General features: G+C 25.9%; 1 protein-coding gene across 1 annotated transcript in view; it reads right to left on the reverse strand.

Moving 5' to 3' along the window:
• The window catches only part of LOC135926505 (prolyl 4-hydroxylase subunit alpha-1-like), a 32,833-nt gene that overhangs the window by 10,361 nt on the left and 1,689 nt on the right, over positions 1–20,783 (reverse strand). Inside the window, exons 3-10 of the mRNA XM_065462410.1 lie at positions 17,306–17,457; positions 11,076–11,237; positions 8,550–8,710; positions 8,396–8,447; positions 5,904–6,076; positions 4,902–5,078; positions 2,164–2,234; positions 1,496–1,595 (exon numbers count right to left, since the gene is read on the reverse strand). Coding sequence (XP_065318482.1) covers positions 1,496–1,595; positions 2,164–2,234; positions 4,902–5,078; positions 5,904–6,076; positions 8,396–8,447; positions 8,550–8,710; positions 11,076–11,237; positions 17,306–17,457 — 1,048 coding nt within the window. The remainder of the gene's footprint in view (positions 1–1,495; positions 1,596–2,163; positions 2,235–4,901; positions 5,079–5,903; positions 6,077–8,395; positions 8,448–8,549; positions 8,711–11,075; positions 11,238–17,305; positions 17,458–20,783) is intronic.

The following is a 20,783-nucleotide window of genomic DNA, read 5'->3' on the forward strand; positions in this document are numbered from 1 at the left end:
TCTTTTACTAACAAATCTATTGCTTCTGATTTCGAAACATCATATGTACCATCAACTGTAATTGAAGAATACCTCTTAAATTCAATCTCTTTTTAAAATTTTTTATAACCATATTTTTCATGGTTTCAATGAGAATATTTATTTTATTATACCACGATTTGGATTATAATCCCTTTTATTTTTTCTTCCTTCTTTTTTCTTCATTTTTTTGAATATATAATTTGAGGACAGGTTCCGAATCCACAATTAGTTTCATAATGTCTTTAAAAGCTACTATTTCAAAGCTTTTCTTTATATCGTTAAAATTTAGCCCACCATGTATTTCCTAATAAGGTCTGTGTCGAATACGTGAATTGAAAAAGAAAAGTTAATTATAATGTTAAAGAAACAGTATATTTGAATATAAAATTTGTAAGGAAAATTGAAATGTTTAAATCGTAGCAAATTAAATGTCAATTATATAAAATAATTAGAGATGGTATGTTAATTTGAATAGTTTAAATAGTAAAATAGAAAATGTAATATTTTGTTATTTCAGAATGATTTTGATTAACTATATATTTTAATAAATCAATTTGGCATCTTCAATTCGTGTTCATAATAATCATTTGTGTTTTAAACAGTCTGTCCATTTATCATCTCTTATATTATGCCGAGTGCAATCATTAATTAAGCATTTATATTTTTTGGTTAATATTATTGGGCATATTTTGAAATTGGAAAAATAATTTTATGATAAGACAAGAAATCTTTTGGTTATGAATGGTGTGATAAAACAAAAAATGAAATAAAATATTAAAAAATTTTAAAAAGTACCCATTCAAATTTTAAAAAGCAATTGCTTCGTACCCCCCCACCTCCCGTTGGGACCACCGAAGATGAATAATAATCTTTCTATTTATTAATAACTTATGAAAATATATTTCAATGTTTAATATATCTCTGAGAATGGGGGTAGCATGGGCTGCCAGAAGATTGGCTGGAAATGGATCGACATCAATTGATATGCGAGAGGTAATCAGTGATGAAGACTTTTAATTTTATTACTAAGCATAGTATTATCCAAAATCTAAAACAAAATAGACACATTAACGTAGGCTAAAACTTGTATTTAGTATCATAAAGATTTAAGATGATGGATTAATGACAAGATCTTATTCTTTCTATCTATGAATAAGATGTAAAATAAATAAATAGCAAATTACATGAATTTAAATGTTTTCATTTTTTTAGATGTAAAAGTTTTTTTTTTTGAATTTCACGCAAATGTGTCATCATGATCATTTAAAAAAAATTAAATATAGATAACAAAGGCAAATATTTTTTTGAAATTTTAATAAATAAAACATCATCAACGATTCAATATTTTATCAAAACCACATAAAAAAAAGAGCGTTTGGCGAGTATTTGTAGCCAAAATTATATAGGGCTTATGGTGCATCAATCCTTCAATAATATTTGGGAAATTTAATATATATATATATATATATTAAACTTGAAGTTCTTCTGCTGTTTCCATCGATAAGCCGGTAATGGCAGAAATCCTTCTATTGATATCTATTATAATTTGATGGTCCTTTTCTTTTAACCAGGCGCTTGACACAAAATTTTACAAATGTATATAATTTATTATATTTAAATTTTACGCAATTTATATATGTTATTATCGTATATTATATACGATATTCATTTAAATATGAATAAATCTCATATCCTAAAATCGGCTAAAGCCCTTTACTGAATATAAAACTTATATAGTATTCAATATATATTCTTTTATGATAAATTTTCGCGCCATACTATTATAGATTTATATTAAATAAATAAATAACATATAGTAATGCATATCATCGAATTGATATACATGCATGCTGAGAGAATGGAATCACAATATATATAAGAAATATAAAATATTATAAATTCATGGATTGGATCATAACATAAAACTCCTAAATAATATATAAATGTCATGCACATATGTTACATGTTATTTTTAATTACTTTTATATAATATCGATTATTAATAAAAAGAACTACAATAGAATTTTTTTATTATTTTCGTAAAAAGTTAAGCGTAATAATACAAGCCTTAAAAAATCATGAGATATTTAAATGAAAAGGCGCAATTATTTAATAACTTTAAATCCATAACAAAATACTAACCTTTTACTTATCCTGTATTCAACCCGTTCATATTTCTGAGTCTTTGAGTCGAAGATTGTAGCTCGTTTCAGCTTTAAAAAATAAATATAATATTATTTTGGGGCAATTATATTAATATTATATAATACATTTTTATATAATATGGGAATTCAATAATGAATCACATTATTAAATGTGTAGGTATCATCAAAACATTGGGGGGGGGGGGTAATTTTTTATATAGAAATGAATTTTTTTGGAGCATTAAAAATTTGTTAGAACTAATCATATAAAATTTATCAGAACCAATCATATTGGAAAATATGATAATTTCGAACACAAATAATGAAATATTGAAAAATACAAAATATTAAGAGCGAATATATCACGGTTAAAAAATATTATAGCTAAATAAACCGGTATGTAAATAAAATAAACATTTTATAATGAATGATTTAAAAATTTATTGTTAAACGACTCATTTTGAGCCGATTTTCAAAAACGACTAGCTCAATATTTTATTAGGAAAAATATTATGCAAGCCTTAAGATTTTGCTCATAGGTGGCACAAAAGTTGGAACATCTATTAACGAAATCTCGAGGCTTAAACAATATTTTTCTGGCTAAAATATTAAGCTAGCCGTTTTTAAAAATCGGCTCAAATCGAGCCGTTTAACATAATTTAAAATATGCAATGCTTCCACCGCATTCCTTGGAGGATTGAATCTTTCATACTATTTAAATTTTAATTAATTGGTCTTCAGATACATTCCATGAATAAAATTTAGTTAAATATTAAATTTTTAATATCAAGATTTCATGTATCCTCAGATCAGAGGAAGTTATAGGATATAGTATTTGTATTATGAGTCAAAATTAAATCCAAAAGTGGAATAAAAACGGTTATTTTATAGTAATCCTCAATTGATTCCACGTTAATACAAACAACGATTTGTTTGTAGGTGAAAGTCGAGGCCTGTGAATCTCAAAAACATATAATTTTGCTTTCACCTCAACAATCACATAAATCTCGAGAAATTCCTGGTCGATATTATCTCTTGGTTTTCCAAGTTGTAATATAATAATATCGCGATTCTCATAACCCTAATCCATTTTTTTGAAATATAATGCAAAGAATTGTTGTGTAATTTAATACATTCCAATGAAAAAAATTGGCAGTCATATTAAATCTAATAATGTATCCGTTAGTGATTCTAATATTTCTTCAAGGGCATAGAAAATAGGCTCTTTTAGATCCAAAAAATTCTGTAACAGCATTATGTCGAATGATACATCTTGTCGCTTAGGTTTTTTGCCGTTTCTTATTTCCTATAGCACAAGAAATCTTAGAAATAATTATATTCAGCAAAATCTGTCTTTTGGATATCTGAAAATTTGATACACTAAAAATTTATTTTCTAATCATAGTTATTAGTAGAGACAAACTAAATAGATTTTTTTTTGATTGATAAAACTTTCTTATATCCATCAGTATTTATTAAAAAGTGAAAGAAAATAAACTTTAAATTTTCGTGAGATAAAATATTTATATACAAGAAAAAAATATTTAAATTAATTAATTTTTGCTAATATTTAGAATAGAATATAACCCTCTGAAATAGAATACTTTGCAACACAATTCATAAAGCCCTTTTATTTTCAAAAATGGGGATGGGAATTTCTTCACCTTTACTACCCCCATTGGCTACGCGTCTGAGCCCTTTCATATTTTTTAAAATTGCTACTACGAGCCTGGTATATAGCAATGTTTAAACCCTACTTAGTAGCGTGATACTGCGTGACGAAAAAGTAGCATAGTTACTTTAACGCTACTTTATATAAAGAAAAAATTTAGGCTTATTTTTTTTATATAATTTATTTACATCGATTAAATTTATATTTCAATTTCAAACATGTAAAAAATATTGATATAAAAATATGGCTAAAAATGTTAAATATAAGCTTTATTTATTTTGGGCACATTTAATAATAATATCATCTCTATATCTTCAAGAATTGAGCAACAATCAAATAGTATAAGCTTTGCTTTACTAAATAATGCCTCAATATTAGCACTTAAAGGCAAGGCGGGTATTTAATTTTATAAGCATATTTTTAATATAAGAAAATATTATCAAAAATGTTCAATTGAAGTATTTTTAGATTTGCAGATCTTTATTTTAGAGTTTTTAGGATCTAACCAATGGTCAATTCCTTATAAATATCATTGGCTAATGACTCTTCCTGTTGAATGATGCTAGTTTTTATGTTTTTAATAGTGTTTTTAAAAGGCTTGATTTAGCCAAAAAGTATAATTTCGTTAATAGATGTCTACCTTTCTGATCTATATGCAAAATCTTCAGTCTTGCTAATATTTTTTGGCTAAAATATTGGGTTAACCGTTTTAAAAAAGTCGTTTAACAACACCAGTTTTTCATAACCACGATACGCCCATTACTGAACAAATTAAGACTTTACTGATCAATTTCATATTTTATGCTGCTATCATTTATATTAATTAAATATTGATAAAAATATTATATTTCGTTAAAATATTGGAGGTTGCGTTAAATTTTTATATGTGTATTATAATTTTATTTCCCTCTACTAAGTAGACACATTATACTATTATGCCATTGATATAATTATTTATTCGAGATATTGAAAAATATATTATATTTTCATTCACATAACTGATTTTTAAACTTTGAACAAAATATACAAATTCATAATTTAATATAATATATCAATCTTATTACTCTTGGGTTAGCCAACTCCTTAACCACTTTGACTTCCTGATCGTTTAAGACATCGTGGTATATAACGATCCACGGTTTGTAACTCAGGGTCTCTTCTTTCGCGGGAGAAACTTTGAGTGCCGGAGATTTATGCCTATTAACGTACCTACATTTGAGTTTCCTTTGAATCAAAGTATCCTTTTAAGGGAGAGTAACAGGGTGAAAGAAAGAGGAATAAATTAAGCTTACGATAGAAAGACATAATCGAATTTGTGATAATAATTAAGTCAATAATGTTATTAAACAGCTAATATAATATTTTAGCAAAAAACATCTATTAACGAAATCTCAAGGCTTGTATTACATTTATGGCTAAAATGGTGGGTTAACCGTTTTTAAAAATCGAGCCATTTAACAACACTTGTTAAAATCATGTCTAATCAGAATTTGGAGTTTGAACCAAAAGAATTTTGTTTCCTAAATTTTAAAAAAGTTGGTCCTGGTTTATTCTGAGTTTTGGTTCCTAGATTTTTCCCAGTTCCAAACATCTGTGTTTAAATAATAAATAAGTGGAGCATGATGAAGAGCGAAGGCGTGCTAAGATTGTCTAAATTTAATTTTCAACACAAATAAAAAAATAACAATTCTACTTTTAACTGAGAAAATGACAAGAGGTAGCTACTACGTCATAATAAATAAATTCCATATTATTTTACATAGTGGGAATTTGACGAAAATAAAATTGCTATATTTTTGCTATTGTTTTTTCTATCAAAACGGATTCAGAGAATGCCATATATGACCTAATTTAATTACTTAAACCTCTAAGATTATCTAAATAGGCTAGCTAATCATTATGCATTTTTATGGTTTCGTCATATTGCATAAAAATTCTTTCAGAAAAGATTTTCAAAAAATTATGATTAACCAAAAGTTATGTTGGCACCTATTGACTATATGCCACTGTAAATGTAATCCTTTATGTTAATCCGTTTTAGAAAATATTAAAAATAAAAAATAAACCTTGGGATGATCTCCCCTACACAAAGAATGATAGTTCATTTGTTCAGGTGAGACATACTTATCACGCGGGCTGACTTTTCCCATTTCCTCGCTCTTTACACCCGATTTTTCGAGCTCTTCGAGATCCTTTTGGTACAACTGTTTGTTTTCTAATGCCTTGCTATGTGTTGGATCTTGAAAAATTTATTTTAAAAAAAAAATCAACAAAATATAAACATTTTAAGCATATGGCTATTGTCCTCTTCAAATTATTATAAGTCGATTTCATGGCAAATATACCAATTATTGGGATGACCTTTTTAAAAATTAATGAAATATGGTACCTTAATGTTAAAATGTGTATAAATTATAAAAGCTCTAGCTCAAATGAATTCGGAGTTGATCTTTCAAATCATTCGGTGAATATTTCATATATAATATATTAGTGATCTACATCGGGTCTAATATTATAAGCCCTGCCCATCCCAAAGAATTCTTTTATTTGTCCCGAAAAGCTCGACTTGAAATGAAAAATATTTGTCCGTGCGGCCCGAATTTTAAATATAGAAAAGAATTTAATATTTTTTAATTGTAAAAAAAATACTGCGCCTTGTTTCTTGCAAAATTTTTAAAATTCAATTATTTAACAAAATTGAATGGTATTATATTTAAAAATTTAATCTCGGTCCGAATTAATTTTTTTTTAAAAATATTAGGCTCTACGCAACCTCGACTAATTTTTAAATATTGCCGGTAGAAATATCATTTCAATATATATCGATTTGTAACAATTCTCTTTAAGAAAATAAAAATATTTGTAAAAACTTTTCAGTGTAGCTATATCTCCGGTAAAATAAAATTTAGTTATTTTAAGCTATTTGGAGCTATAAAACTCACCTTATATATTTATTTACCAAGAAGAAATAAGAATTTAAATATTATTTTGTTTATCATAATTTTTAGAATATAAAAACCAAATATAGAGGGCACTTCGTTAGGAAATAATTGTAATGTAATTTTTTTTGAATATAAAATTATCCATTTTATATTATAAATAATCATTTTTGTATGTTAAAACATCAAATAAATTTTAATTATTATATAAAATAACCCCTTTTTATAGCAATTCAATATTGTAAATACCTATACGTTCTGAGGCTTCTATTATGTGTACACCCGATATATTGTGATTATCTATCATTCGGACGAAAAATAATTATCATTTATGATTTAAAAAAATAGGCACTGGATTTGAAACAAAATAGCGTTTATTATAATTTGTTTTAAAAAAGCTTTCTTTTTTGAGCTACTTAAATTGTTTGGAGCTCAATATAATTTTCTATTAGCCAAATATTATTTTTTTCTAAACCAAGGCCTAACTAGGCCTGAAAATTGTATGTATTTCAATCGAGGTCAATCAAAAACTATCATCTGATTCTAATTGTGATGCGTATTTGGAAGATCTATTACTGGGGGAATAGGAATTCTTCGATATCAAGATACAATTATACATATTATGTAGTTTTTTATAAATTAAAATGCCATAGTATCATGTATTGATTAGTTAAAATTCATATATATATTCACTTATACCAATCAAATCAGATGATAAAAAAATATAATAAATAAATAATATATATTGTTTTTGTTTTATCTTGATATTTTTGAATAATCAAAATAAGTACCCTCTATATTTAGTTTTTTAATTCTTATGTATGAAAAACGAAATAAGATTAAATTTTTATTTCCACCAATTTATTTTTCAATTAAATATTTAATGCATTAATAAAAAAAACATATCTAGTGAGTTCCTTCGCCCCAAAACAGGGCTAGCTCAAAATAAGGCATTTTTGTTTTAGCGATAATAATACATCTACACGTAAGAATTTTTTTAAAAATATTTTAATATTTTCTTAAAGAGAATTTTAAGGGATACGAAATGATATATACTTTACATATTTGAATTAAATATTTATGGAGTAATTTGGGATTATTAAAACCGAATTCGTACCTGTATTGGACTTTGAATGCCCATGGTGGATCAATTTAGCTAGAGCTTTAAAAATTTGGTAATTATTTCTGTAGGATTCTATACAACCATGAAACATCATTCGCTTTTTAATATAGTAGTCATATATCTCATTTTTGATCGATTTGTCATAGAATATATTATAAAAAAATTCTTTTATTTGAGCCATTTCTTGATTCTTGGATATCAAGATGAACAAATTTTAGAAATTTTCGTTTAAAAAAAGAGAACAAATGTATAAAATCGTATCTTGAAACGTTAAATTCGCAGGAGAGCCCTTTTACATATCTTACATTCTAAAGAAAAGAACGAATACAAAACCTAGAATGCCATAACCCCTGTTTTACAGGCATAAGAAGCTACCAAGACTAACCTGGGGTTGTAGGATCTTGAATAGTTTCATAAATAAAATTAATATGCACACTAACAGCTAAAAAGTAAGAGTTAACACTAAAAAAAATAATTATCAAAAAAGCGTTTATACTTAAATCTAGAAGTTCATCGGTTTTATTCAAAGCCATGATAACATCACCTTGCTATAAGTTAGTAAAAAGAAGTATATATTGATAATAGAATTTTTTTTATTGTTTAATGATTAATTGTATAGTTAATTTAAAGAGGAAAATAAATATGATCACCTTATAAAGAGAGAATGATAAATATTCCAAAATATCCTCTTTTTCCATGGTTTTATCCTGTTCCTCGTTCCATTTTCTTAAGGCCTCTTCCATCCATATGCGGGCGTGATAAAAATCTTCGTTAACATAGGATTGTCTACCTATTTCGAAACATTGCTCGGCTAAATTATAACGTGTTCGGCATGTAATATATATAAAAATACAAAGATCGGTTCAATAATTCTTTTTATTTTTCTCACATGTACGAGATTCAACTCAATAAAATCATATAAGGTTAAAAAAAATGCATAGAAATATAGTAAATAAAACCCATTCCTTGTTTTTTGGTGGTTTTTTATTATAATATCTTGTAAAAAATTACTTAAATATTTCAAGATAAACTTGGGTGGGAAAAATACTATTATATAATTTAACATAGGTTTAACCATAAACTTATAATATAATATACATATAGTGCCTACTCGTTATAAAAATATATACAGTTTTTCATCCATGACTTTAATGAGAATGTTTTATTAATTGCCGATGAAATAATTGATATAGTTCTATATGAAAGAGATATTTTATTATAAGCTAAAATTAATAATTAGCTTATATCATATCTAAAAATTATCGGTATAAATTTCATTAGAAACTTTTAATTTATAACCAAAAAAATAAGAAAAATAGCTTTTATATATTTTATTGACATTGGCAATAATTTTCTTGACGCGAAATGGCATTTCTAAGCGCTTTAAATTTCATAAACAATTCGGTCTTGAACTGAAACAAAAGTTTTGGGCAGACCAATAGAACCTAGTTTGAAATTGATAGCACTAATTTCCTTTATATGGGAGACAACAAAATTTTTAAACAATTTGATCACGAATTGACTAATTGGATATTTATTTTTTTAAAAATAGGCATAATGTATTTCAAAGTAATATTCATCTACAACCCAAAACTCTTTACGGGTCCTTACCCAAGTTGTTTAAACTTTTTTCAGTTTCTCTAATGAAGTAAATATAATAAGCAGCATCCAATTAAAATTACTCCATAAGGTTTTTTAATAACTCTTCTACTACTCAAAAAACATTCTATCCATCTCAAAACCCAATTTTAAAATATTTCACTTGTTTTTCGCATGAAGTAAAGAAATTGACATTATTAATTTCAAACTACACCCAACTAATGTATCACCCATAACTTTTTATCATGTCCAAAACTGAATTGTTTTAAAAATTGCATTATAAAGCGCTATAAGCGACACCTTGATGTAAGTAAATTATTGCCATTATAAAATATAGAAACCATTTATTGTATTGCTTGGTTATTAAACTGACTTACACAATCTCAATAATGTATGCAACAGCTTACAATCTCGAGGGGCTCAATTTAAAAAAAAAGGAAATAATTTTATAGAAAATATTTTTAAAATTACCTTTTAAGTAATTTTTTAAAATAATTTTAAAAAATTTAGGGGGCTCTTTAAATTTTTCAGGGAGATCGAGCCCATCCCACTCCTGGTGGCGCTACTAGTATGCAATCCTGTAAATTTTTATTCTTATTTTTAATTGTGAAAGAGGTATACATACACATTCATCTATGAATACTATTAAATAAAACATATTCCAGCAAATCATTTAGATTTTTATGACTTTCAAACCTTATTTTATCTCTCACTTTAAATATTTGAAATTTCTTTTCGGCAAAATATAAATATTTTAAACCAATCAAAAAAACAATTCAAAATAAGTTATTACCTATTTTTAATCACGAAGAGTAAGTTTTTTTATTTAAATAAAATTTAATTATTGAATGATTCAAAATTGCTCCATTTGAGCCAATTTCTAAAAACGGCTAACTCAATATTTTATCCAGAAAAATATTCCGCAAGCCTGAATAAAGATTTTGCTTATAGATGGCACAAAAGTTTGAAAATCTATTAGTAAAATCTCGAAGGCAATATTTTTGGCTAAAATATTGAGCTAACCCTTTTTAAAATCGGCTCAAATGGTGCGATTTTGCATCACTAATTTTAATATAATACTACACCCATTTAAGAATAACAATATATAAATAAAATTTAAATAATGTTTGCTTATGAATGAAATGAGGGATCTTTTTTTGTTCATCTATTACTGCAAAAATCATAAACATAAAATGTAACTATTAAATGTAAATGAACCTGTTTTCTAATCAAAATAATTTACTTAATATATTCTTAACAGTCTAAATTTAATAAAATTAAGGTAAAAATTGCAAGAGAATATTAAATTTCCCCAGTGTCAGCTGTTTTGTAAGAAATTTTCAAAATGACAAAATAAATTTTATAACGAGTTTTAATGTTCATCGTATAGGCCAATGAGCAGTCTATGCTCATATAGGTTTATGAGTTTCACAAACTGCCAAAAAAAAATCTTAGTATACAATTACATTTGTTAAAATAAAATAGTCTCTAACATTTCTCATAACTATTAAATTATCCCCATCCCATAAAAAAATCTTACATTTCTACCATCCTCTTAAAAAAGAATTATTTCATACCGTTTAAATTAGGGGAGTTTTTGATGCCAGATATATCACTCCCGGCCATTTTATTAGTGTCGACTTTGTATATATCCTGGAGCCTGAAAAGTGCAACAGCGGCTCCGTTTAAATCGTCTTCTCCCGGGAGAAATACGTTAGATTCGATTTTGTTTATGTAGACTTAAAAATTTTTGATAAAACAAATTTCAAAAAGAAAGCTATTAAATGTAATAAAGAGTATATATATTATATATAAAAAATTGACGAAATTAGAATTAATTTAATAAGTTGGGATAAAATTCAAGAAAGATCATATTTTGGTCAACATAGGTGAAGTCCTATAGGGCCGGCTCGCCAACCCGGCCTGCAGTAACTTCATCAATAAAATACAGACCCGGCGTGGCACCAGAAAATATTAATTCTATATTTCCATATTATTCTTTTTTTTGCTTGATTGAATATCTCATAAAATTAATTTTTTTTAAAAAAAAAATAAGAAAAACAGGAATCGATAAATATTTCATATTTATAATTAATTTAAATTATTTCCATTCAATCAGCTATATAAATAGGTTTCTTAAGGTTACTATAGATCCGCTGCTTCTAAGACAGAACAAAATCTGCTAATTAGACCAACCTAGAATTAGCCATATAAACCAGGAACTACCTTTAAAATGTGTTCTAAAAACAAAAATCATTGCTATAAATCAACTTACCATTTCGTTATCGCAACCATTCCAATAAAAATACCTAGTAATGTCTCTCTTAATTTTCCCAAAAGTGTAGTAAATATACTTCATGATAAAATTTAGCAAAATCAAAGTTCATGGCCAACACAATGTAGGAAGTCTGGTTCTATACATGTCAACCATAGATGTTCCCCCATAACTTTAGCGATGTATTTAACTTTATAAAGAGAAGTTGCTTGATACCTTGTTTCATCAAGGAATTTCATGATTAACAATTAAGGGGATCTAACATACCTTGCTCTTATACTATTCAGAGTTGGCATTTTTTAAAAAAAATCAATTTTTTATTTAAATTGCGATTTAAACAAATAAAAATAATCAAAATTTAATTAAAGAATTATGGTCTAAGATTTTAAATATTGATTTTTAAATTTCAGTTTAATATTATCTTGCAAGTAAGGGATTAATGCTCAAGAGAACAAGTTAGGAAATTGTTAAAAAATTAATTAATGCTATATGTTGTATTTTTACATTTTTTCAGATAAAGAGCCATGATATACAATATAGTTATTTAAAAAAAAATTTAACTATCAATATCGGTGTCGAAAGAAGGTCAGCTGATATTGTTGGCTAAAATAATTTTATTATTCTAATATTTTTCAACTAAAATTAGCTATTGCCATTTTTCAACAGGTTAATAATTAGCCCAATTTAAGACCCCTAAGGGCATATTTTTCATTCATAAATTTATTTATTTTTCCACTCAGTTTCTTACAACTATTTTGGAAATCTTGAAACCAAATTTTGTATTATTGTATAAGAAAAAAATAAAATAAAATAAGTATAAAGGTAATTTATTTTTAAAATGTTTATTAGATATAAATTTCAAAATTATACAATTAAATTCTAATACCAATGTTGACGATATAGATATTATTTGTGATTTTTAATATATGTTATTTCTTAATTTTACAAACTAATGGATTATTTTTTTATTATAAAGAAATAAAAAATTTCTTAAAATATATGTAAATTTTTATATTAGTTTGGTTTTACATTTAGAATATTACTATGTCAAAAATTGAAATAGAAAATAAATTTTTTTGTCTAACAAGTGGTGATTAATAGAGCAATTTGGTATTTTATTTAGATTTTGTTTATCTAAGTCCTTATCTTTTACTATTTAAAATTTGATTTAAATCATTGATTTTTAAAAAAAGTAGAGGTAATTTAAATAGGCCAACCCTACTATTCAATCATCAGAAGTATCCAACAAAGCTATCCTCCGTAAAAATTCAAGTTGTTCCTAGACACGGGTCCGGGTTAGATAAAAAACCGGTAGGTGGGAGGACTTGGGTCGAAAAATAAGATTACCCTGGTCTCTAGTTATCAATATATAGCTAAAACCTTTTTACGACCATTTTTAATGAGATATGGGATTTTAATAGTTGTAGCCCGATCTAAAGAGTTAAGATAAGAAATATGTTACTATTAATAGGTGGCCACATTTTAAAGATTGAGAATATAAGTCAGATTGAATAGAAGCAATTTAACAAAAAAATATACATTTTATCTCTCTCTCTTTTAAAACTATTTTAAAATTTGTATATATAATTTTAGATCAATAGAATATTAAACCCACACTAATTCATATAAGGCCTTCTCCCATAATATTTAGATAAAACTAAACAATTTTATGTTCAAATTGAACAAGTATATAAATTTTCTTTAAAGAATGAGTCCACAATCATATGCTTTTCAAATATTTCGATATTCAATTAAAATTCAATTTACGAATAACAAATTTCGAGATTTTAAAAAAAAATTTTTGACAAATAAAATTTTTAATTATACTTAATATGAAAATCGTAAATGTTTAGTAAATATTAGAATTATTCGTTAATTTGAGAATTTGCAAATATTCGTAAAATGAAATATTTTATATTTTCGGGCACTTGCGATATATTGATATTTTTTTTTATTGTGATGTGCTTTTGTTTAAAATTCCTTACTAAAACTAAATTAAAACAAAAATAAATTTTAGGAGTATGCAATAGGATCGAGAATGAAATAGTAGAGTTCTACATTGTGAATGTCTATTTTTTTAGTGGCATTCTCTAAAAAAAGAAGATATTTTATATAGGGCTGTGCCAATATTAAATATCGGATCGGATCGGTACCGATATTTAGTGTTTTCCGAAAATATCGGATAGGGCCAATACCTGTAAAAACCGATCCGATCTTTTACTTTTCTTTTTTTTGTTATTTTATTTTATTTTATGTTATGTATATTTATTTTACATTATTATAATATTTTCTTCTTTTTTAAAATAGATTTATAATATTTTAAATTTTTTTCATAAAAATAGAAAGGAACACCCAAAGTTTTATTTATTTTTAAAGCCAATTTTTTTATTTATACTTTAAATAAAAGAATTTTTTTAAATATGGTATCTGAATTATGGAAATATTTTACAAAAGACAAAGATAATTTTGCAAAATCATCTGAGTCTGCCTTGAGTATGGCAAGAGATATAGATCATATTAGAGGTGGGCGCGGGCCGTGAAATTAGGCGTGACCCATCGTGTCACGGTGGGTCACGACATGAGTGTGAATAAATTTTAAATTCCAAGGCGTGACTGGGCGTGAGGGGTCTTCCCAAAATTTTCCCCGGGCGTAATCGGGCGTGAACATAAATTTCCTGTGAATCACGGAAATTTAAATTTTTAAAATTGTTTTTTATAAATATAAATTTGCAATTTTATAATTATATTATATATTTTCTTATTTAATTTAGTTCTTTTTTAAAAAAGAATAAAAACTAAAATATCTTCCGCATTTTATAAACAACATCCGGTATCATTTTGTTAGTTCTATTTCTTTTTATGTTAAGGTGTTTTTTATCGCGAGACTTTATGCTAAATTTTGCTTAAACTTTTTACAGAAAAGTCAGTAATATTTTATTTGTAAAGATCTTCAATCTTTAAATGCAACAGAAAGTGAGGGATTTTACAAGCTAGGCCAAGAGATAAATGTTGGTGATACATATGGATAACAAAATATAAAAGTCGTGAACCGGAAAACTCTCATCAAAAATATACCATGAAATAAAATTTAAGATTAAAAGCATGATCGTTGTCCATAATCACTGATATTTGGACGGATGACTATAAAAATCTAAGTTTTTAACCATTATAGGACATATTATCATTAAGGATTTTAATTAAAAACATTTGTTTTGGCCACAAGAGCAATGGATGAAAAAAACGTTAAAATTTAAAGTGTAGTCAATTCAATTTTAGGAGAATATACAGAAATAGAAAATTATTTAAATAAATTATAGTTGTGAGTGATAACGGAGCAAATCTTATAAGTGCATTCAAAGATGACGAAACGCTAGCATGTATATGCCATATACTAAATAATATTATGCATTAAATTTTTGACAATTGTTTAACTGAAATAGCCTTAAATATAAATGGTGCAAAAAAAAATGGTACAATATTTTAAACACAGCTAATAGCAAACTAAGCCACACCCTTAAACAATATGTAATAGCGAGAATAACAAGATGAACTCTGTATATTTCATGATACAGTTTCTTAAAATCATATTCTGAAATACAGGTGTACACTTGTTTAGCAAGCAAGAATTAAATAGATTAGCCACAATTGATATCAGCATCATACGCAAGTTAGATAAATTTTTATAAATATTTAAAGAATGCTCGGATAATCTGAGAGCTGATTCTCGTCCCACAATAAATAAAGTTTGTCTATGGAAACAAAAATTAATAAAATTTTGTTAACCTTCTGAACGTTATACAATAATAATCAAAACCTTAAAATACAGAATAAGATTTCATTTTATAGATTATTATGCAGCCACTATAGTAGGCTTAATTCTAGATCCGAATTTCAAAAGATTTAAGTTTTTAATAAAAGAAGAAAATGATATATATAAAACAATCTTAAAAATGCTAAATGATATAAAATTAGATGATATGCATAAGTCGATGCCAACTACCATTTATAACTTTCCTAACTTATCCTAAACTCATAAAAAAACGTATATTCTAAATGATCAATACCTACTATCACTTTCCTAATTCATCCTACCTCATAAAAGACCGTATATTTCTAGATGATTCTGATGAAGCATCAACATCACCCATGAAATCTGTGAGGATGAACTTAAAAGATTCATATAAGATAAATAACAAGACAATATTTTGAAGTTTTGGAAGCATGAATATTCATTTCCTTTTTTGAGAAAACTATCGAGTAAAATTTTGTCAGCTGCAAGTTCGGCTTCTAGTGAAAGGTTATTTTCTGTAACAATCTCTTACTAGAGGAAAGGCGTACACAATTGAAATAAAAAAAGATGGGCATTCTTTTTTTTCCAAATAAATTTCGATTTATAGATTATATTTATTTTTTGTTATTAATATGGATTATGAAATTTGAGAAATAAATATAATGAATTCGAAAATGGGTAAAATTATAGCAATAGTTTTGAAAAATTTAAAAACACCGTGAATTTTTGGGCGTGAATCAAAATATTGCTTGGCGGATCGGGTCGAAAATTTTTTAGCGTTAAGCGTGAATGGGCGTGATATTTTTTATTACCACCGTGAGCGGGCGGGCAGTGAATAAAAAATTAAGTCCGCGCCCACCTCTAGACCATATCGTAGAAGCTTATTCCCAGAAAATCTGGAGGATCTCATATTTATTAAAAAAATCTTATATTATAATTTTATATATTAAATATTACAATTTTATAATTCATACCAACATAAAGATATATTATTAAATATATCCATTTTTTTTATTATAGTCTTAATTGTAGAAATAAAAAAATTATTAAATTCATAATTCAATTTTTTACATAAAAAATATTGATTCCTTAATTACATTTGGTTCAAACGGGGGTGATTAAAAATCAGTATAAATATCGGATCGGTATCGGATCGGTTTTGAAGCTATATCGGAAAATATCGGATCGGATCTGTGAAAAATATGTGGATCGACACAGCCCTAACTTTATACCTTTGAAAGAATATCTTTTTTGAAATTTATTTATCAAAAAAAATAGTTACTTTTATCATAATAATAAGTTAAGTACTATTAATTAGACAATAAAATGTTTGAATTTTTTTTTGTTGTTTATTAAATTATAATATCTGAAAAAAATAGTTTTTAAAAAAAATCGATATTTGGTATTCGTATTACGAATATGAATAACAATTAGTCGATTCTTATGAATACGAATACTAGATTATTCGATTTGAGTTTCTGAGACTGCCTATAATCGTTAAATAGATTTTTAAATAAAAATCTTGCAATTATAAGAATTAAATTCTAATAAAACTATATTTGAAACAAAATCTTGCTGAGTTGATAATTTCTGAAGTATATTCGAATAATATTCAGTATTCTGAGATATTTAAAAATAAATCTATCATATTTTAAAAATACTATTTTAATAAAACTATATTTTGAAACAAAATCTTGCTGCGTTGATAATTTCTGAAGTATATTCGAATATTTTAAAAATACTTTCGGAAGTGTTATGTCTCATAATGGTTGTTAAATGCTTCCAATCCTTTGTGAGACTTTTGATGAGTAAGAAAGCGTTAATGGGATTGCCCATATAATATTCTACGTCGACCTCATCCTTTCTCATATTTTCTTCTTGATCTTTCACGTAGCTGATCAGAATTAATATAAATTAAAATTTTATTGATTATTACTGTTATTCAACTAGATTTAATTCCATAATTTTTTTTAAAAAACGAAATGTAGTTTTATTTAATCAAATAGTATCTATTCCCGAACTAATGATATTTTTCAAAAACAAAGTGATAGCTAATTAAAAAATGATATATGAAATTGAAAAAAAATGACAATTCTGAATTTAGAGAGATTTATTATTTCTATTGTGGTCAGTTGCGGCTGCTGAGTTGATGATATAACCTCCAACTCCAGGTTGGCTGTGGGGAGATTTTGAACTATAAAAAAGGGCTTTTGGTAATTTAGCTCTCTCAACAAATCTTTTCATTCCCTAGAGGATCTATACCCATCCTGTATTGGAAGACTTTACGTTGTTAACCTAGTCCCGTTGATATATATAATACCCGAATCAGTGTCACGTCATTTTGATTTCAATATAATTTAATGAATTATGTAAAAATTTTAAAGATTTAATTATAGTATTTTGGATAATAAATTGTTGATGCCCTGAAAAGGACTTAAATATAAAGATATTAGGGTTTCCTGTTGCAACACGATAAGGTATAGAGTTTATTGTTAACTACCCAGATAATGAAGATAGTTAATAAAATTTAAGTAAAAAATTGTTTATATAGGAAAATAAAAATGATGTGCCGCCAGCTGATTTGTATTGTGACAGATCTAGGTATAATATTCATAATTTGTGAATATAGTTTATATTTACAATTAAATTAATGTTTGCATTTAAGATATCTTTTATATAATTTTCATTTCTACATAAAATCACTCATACCCACCACTACTATCATGTTTAAAATGACTGAGATTTATTCTAAAATATTCATTAAAAAAATTTTACACCGGTCCTCTGTTTATAATATATATTATTGATATTTTGATTTAAAATAATATTTCGTTTCATAAACAAATTTATAATTTTCGAAACACTCACTTAATTTTTCTGTAATATAGCCTTCAAATAATTTCACAAATTCTCTTGTATGCTTAGCCTTATTTAAATATTTTATTTTATACTTTGTTTGCATTCTAAATTTATATAATAAATTATTTAATTTTTTTAAATACTATTGATAAAATAAAATTTTATTGACATGACCTCGGAGTAAAAAGGGCACTCTATTTTATATTTAATTATAAACCTATTTTATATTAAAACAAATTTTCATTATATTATATAAACTAGGGTTTCACCCTAGCCCAGTCTTCGGCAGGGAGGTGGCAGGTGTCAACCATGAGATGGTATTCAGGTGAAAAAGCTGTATTAAAGAAAAACATAGCGATCGCTAAGCCAAAAAAAATCTAAGGTAAAAAAAATGCTAAAATAAGTTTCAAATAATATTCAAAGGCTATTTTTAGTTAAAAAAAATGTAATGATAATTATTATGTTTAGTTGGAAAAAAAATTTTATTTCCAACTCCTGCTCTCAAATTTTTACTTCCACCTCCTAGTTCTCAATCTATCTATCTGCAAGTTTAAGCCATTCTTCAGTAAAAAATCTAACGTCATTAAACATCTCCATTATTGGAAATATTCCAAATTTTTTTGCCTATCAGGCCTCCTGCTTTGGAAAAAACAAATTCACATGACACCAATATGGCTTGTATAGGTAAATAATAGCTAGTCACTCTGGCTAAAAGAGGAGAACGGCATTCATTGGTTTTCCACTAATAGTAAGATCTTATCAATTGGATATAAATTTTCAAACGAATAAGCTCACAGGTCGTTATCTTCCTAATTCTCGCCAATCATTTTATTTTTAGCAATTCTCTCCTTTAGTAGATTAAATAAGAATTTTTTTAAAAAATTAAAGCCGCCATAATTTTTGCATATGGTTGATTGCCTTTTTTTAAAAAAAACTATTATAAAAAATATTATTATTATATCTGTCTTTCATGTTTATCTTCTAATTTTACAATATCAATACTCCCCTATAGGGCTGTCGTCCGATTCTCAATTTTTTTCACCGATCTGATCTGATATTGAAAATATTTTCTAAGATCCGATCCTTTAAAAAATTGCTTGCTATATTTAATATAATATTGATTAGATAAATAAAATTATCAAATAATTGTTTATAATATTTGTTTAATTTCTCAACGGATAATATAAAACTGATATAGTTAGCTCGAATTATATTAATGCTATTCTTTGTCTAAGGTAAATCGCTTGTATTATCGGTCTTCGATATAATGTGACGCTTTAAATCCTTCAAGAAGGCTAGGTCGTGAGTGCCAAAGAAAGTTAACGTTGTAGAAATTATTGGTGTAATAAATGGTTATAAGGTAAAACAGAAGAATATTTGGCAGATTTTCTTAGTTCTGTGTCGTCATTTGCATCATGGCTAGGGTTGGAGGGTGCGAGTGGATCTACACAGGCACGTTATTTTAAAAAAAATAGTGATAGCTTGCTATTTCGCTAATTTCAATTTAATAAATACACATAAAAATTATTAAAAAATACATACGATTAATTCTAAAATCATAATCTTTTTATCTTTAATTTTGAAATTTATATTTAAAAATCTGCATTATAAATCTATTTTTAAAATAATTTAAAATGTCGAGAGATTGATATTGAAGATATTTTTGGTACAGATCATATTGAGTAAGTAATTTCCCTGGAAAATGATGATAATAAGGGATTTCCTTTTCCTGAATTCGTAAAATATCTTAATCTCAATAAAAAAAAATTACACAGGGTATTAATTTCATCAAGATGTGCCAGAATATTTTATCATCAAACAAGACAGCTTCAACGAGGAAAATAACTTTAATATCAATGTGAAGCCCAATCCTTAATCTTTAAAATAAAATTTAAATTAAAGCTGTATCAATAATAGTTTTTGAACTAGATTAGTTTATGTCAAAGTTGATTTCCTGGTCCAGGCCAAATGTGGTATGTTACAACTCACCATAAGATATTATTAAAGAATTATATTATAAATTAAAAATTACAATAAATAATTAATATTAACATTTCATTTTATCATTAGACTCATCTATATAATTAGAATATTTTATAAATTATTATCTGGATGTTAGACATGCTTAAAATTAACCACTAATCTATGTATATTTATAGATTTTACTAAAACATGTTAAATACTTATTTCAATCCTTAAAATTGGTTCAATAGATAAAAGGTTAAAGGGTGGTGGCCTGGTTAGTTGGCCAACATGACCATTCACTTATCACCTTCATAATTTTTATTTTAACTATAACTATTATAATTTAGACTAACCATAAAATTAAAAATGAATTATAGATTGAACTATTGAAAATTT

Source organism: Gordionus sp. m RMFG-2023, chromosome 3, assembly GCF_954871325.1.
Source record: "Gordionus sp. m RMFG-2023 chromosome 3, tfGorSpeb1-WG-v2, whole genome shotgun sequence".
NCBI classification, from domain to species: domain Eukaryota; kingdom Metazoa; phylum Nematomorpha; class Gordioida; order Chordodea; family Parachordodidae; genus Gordionus; species Gordionus sp. m RMFG-2023.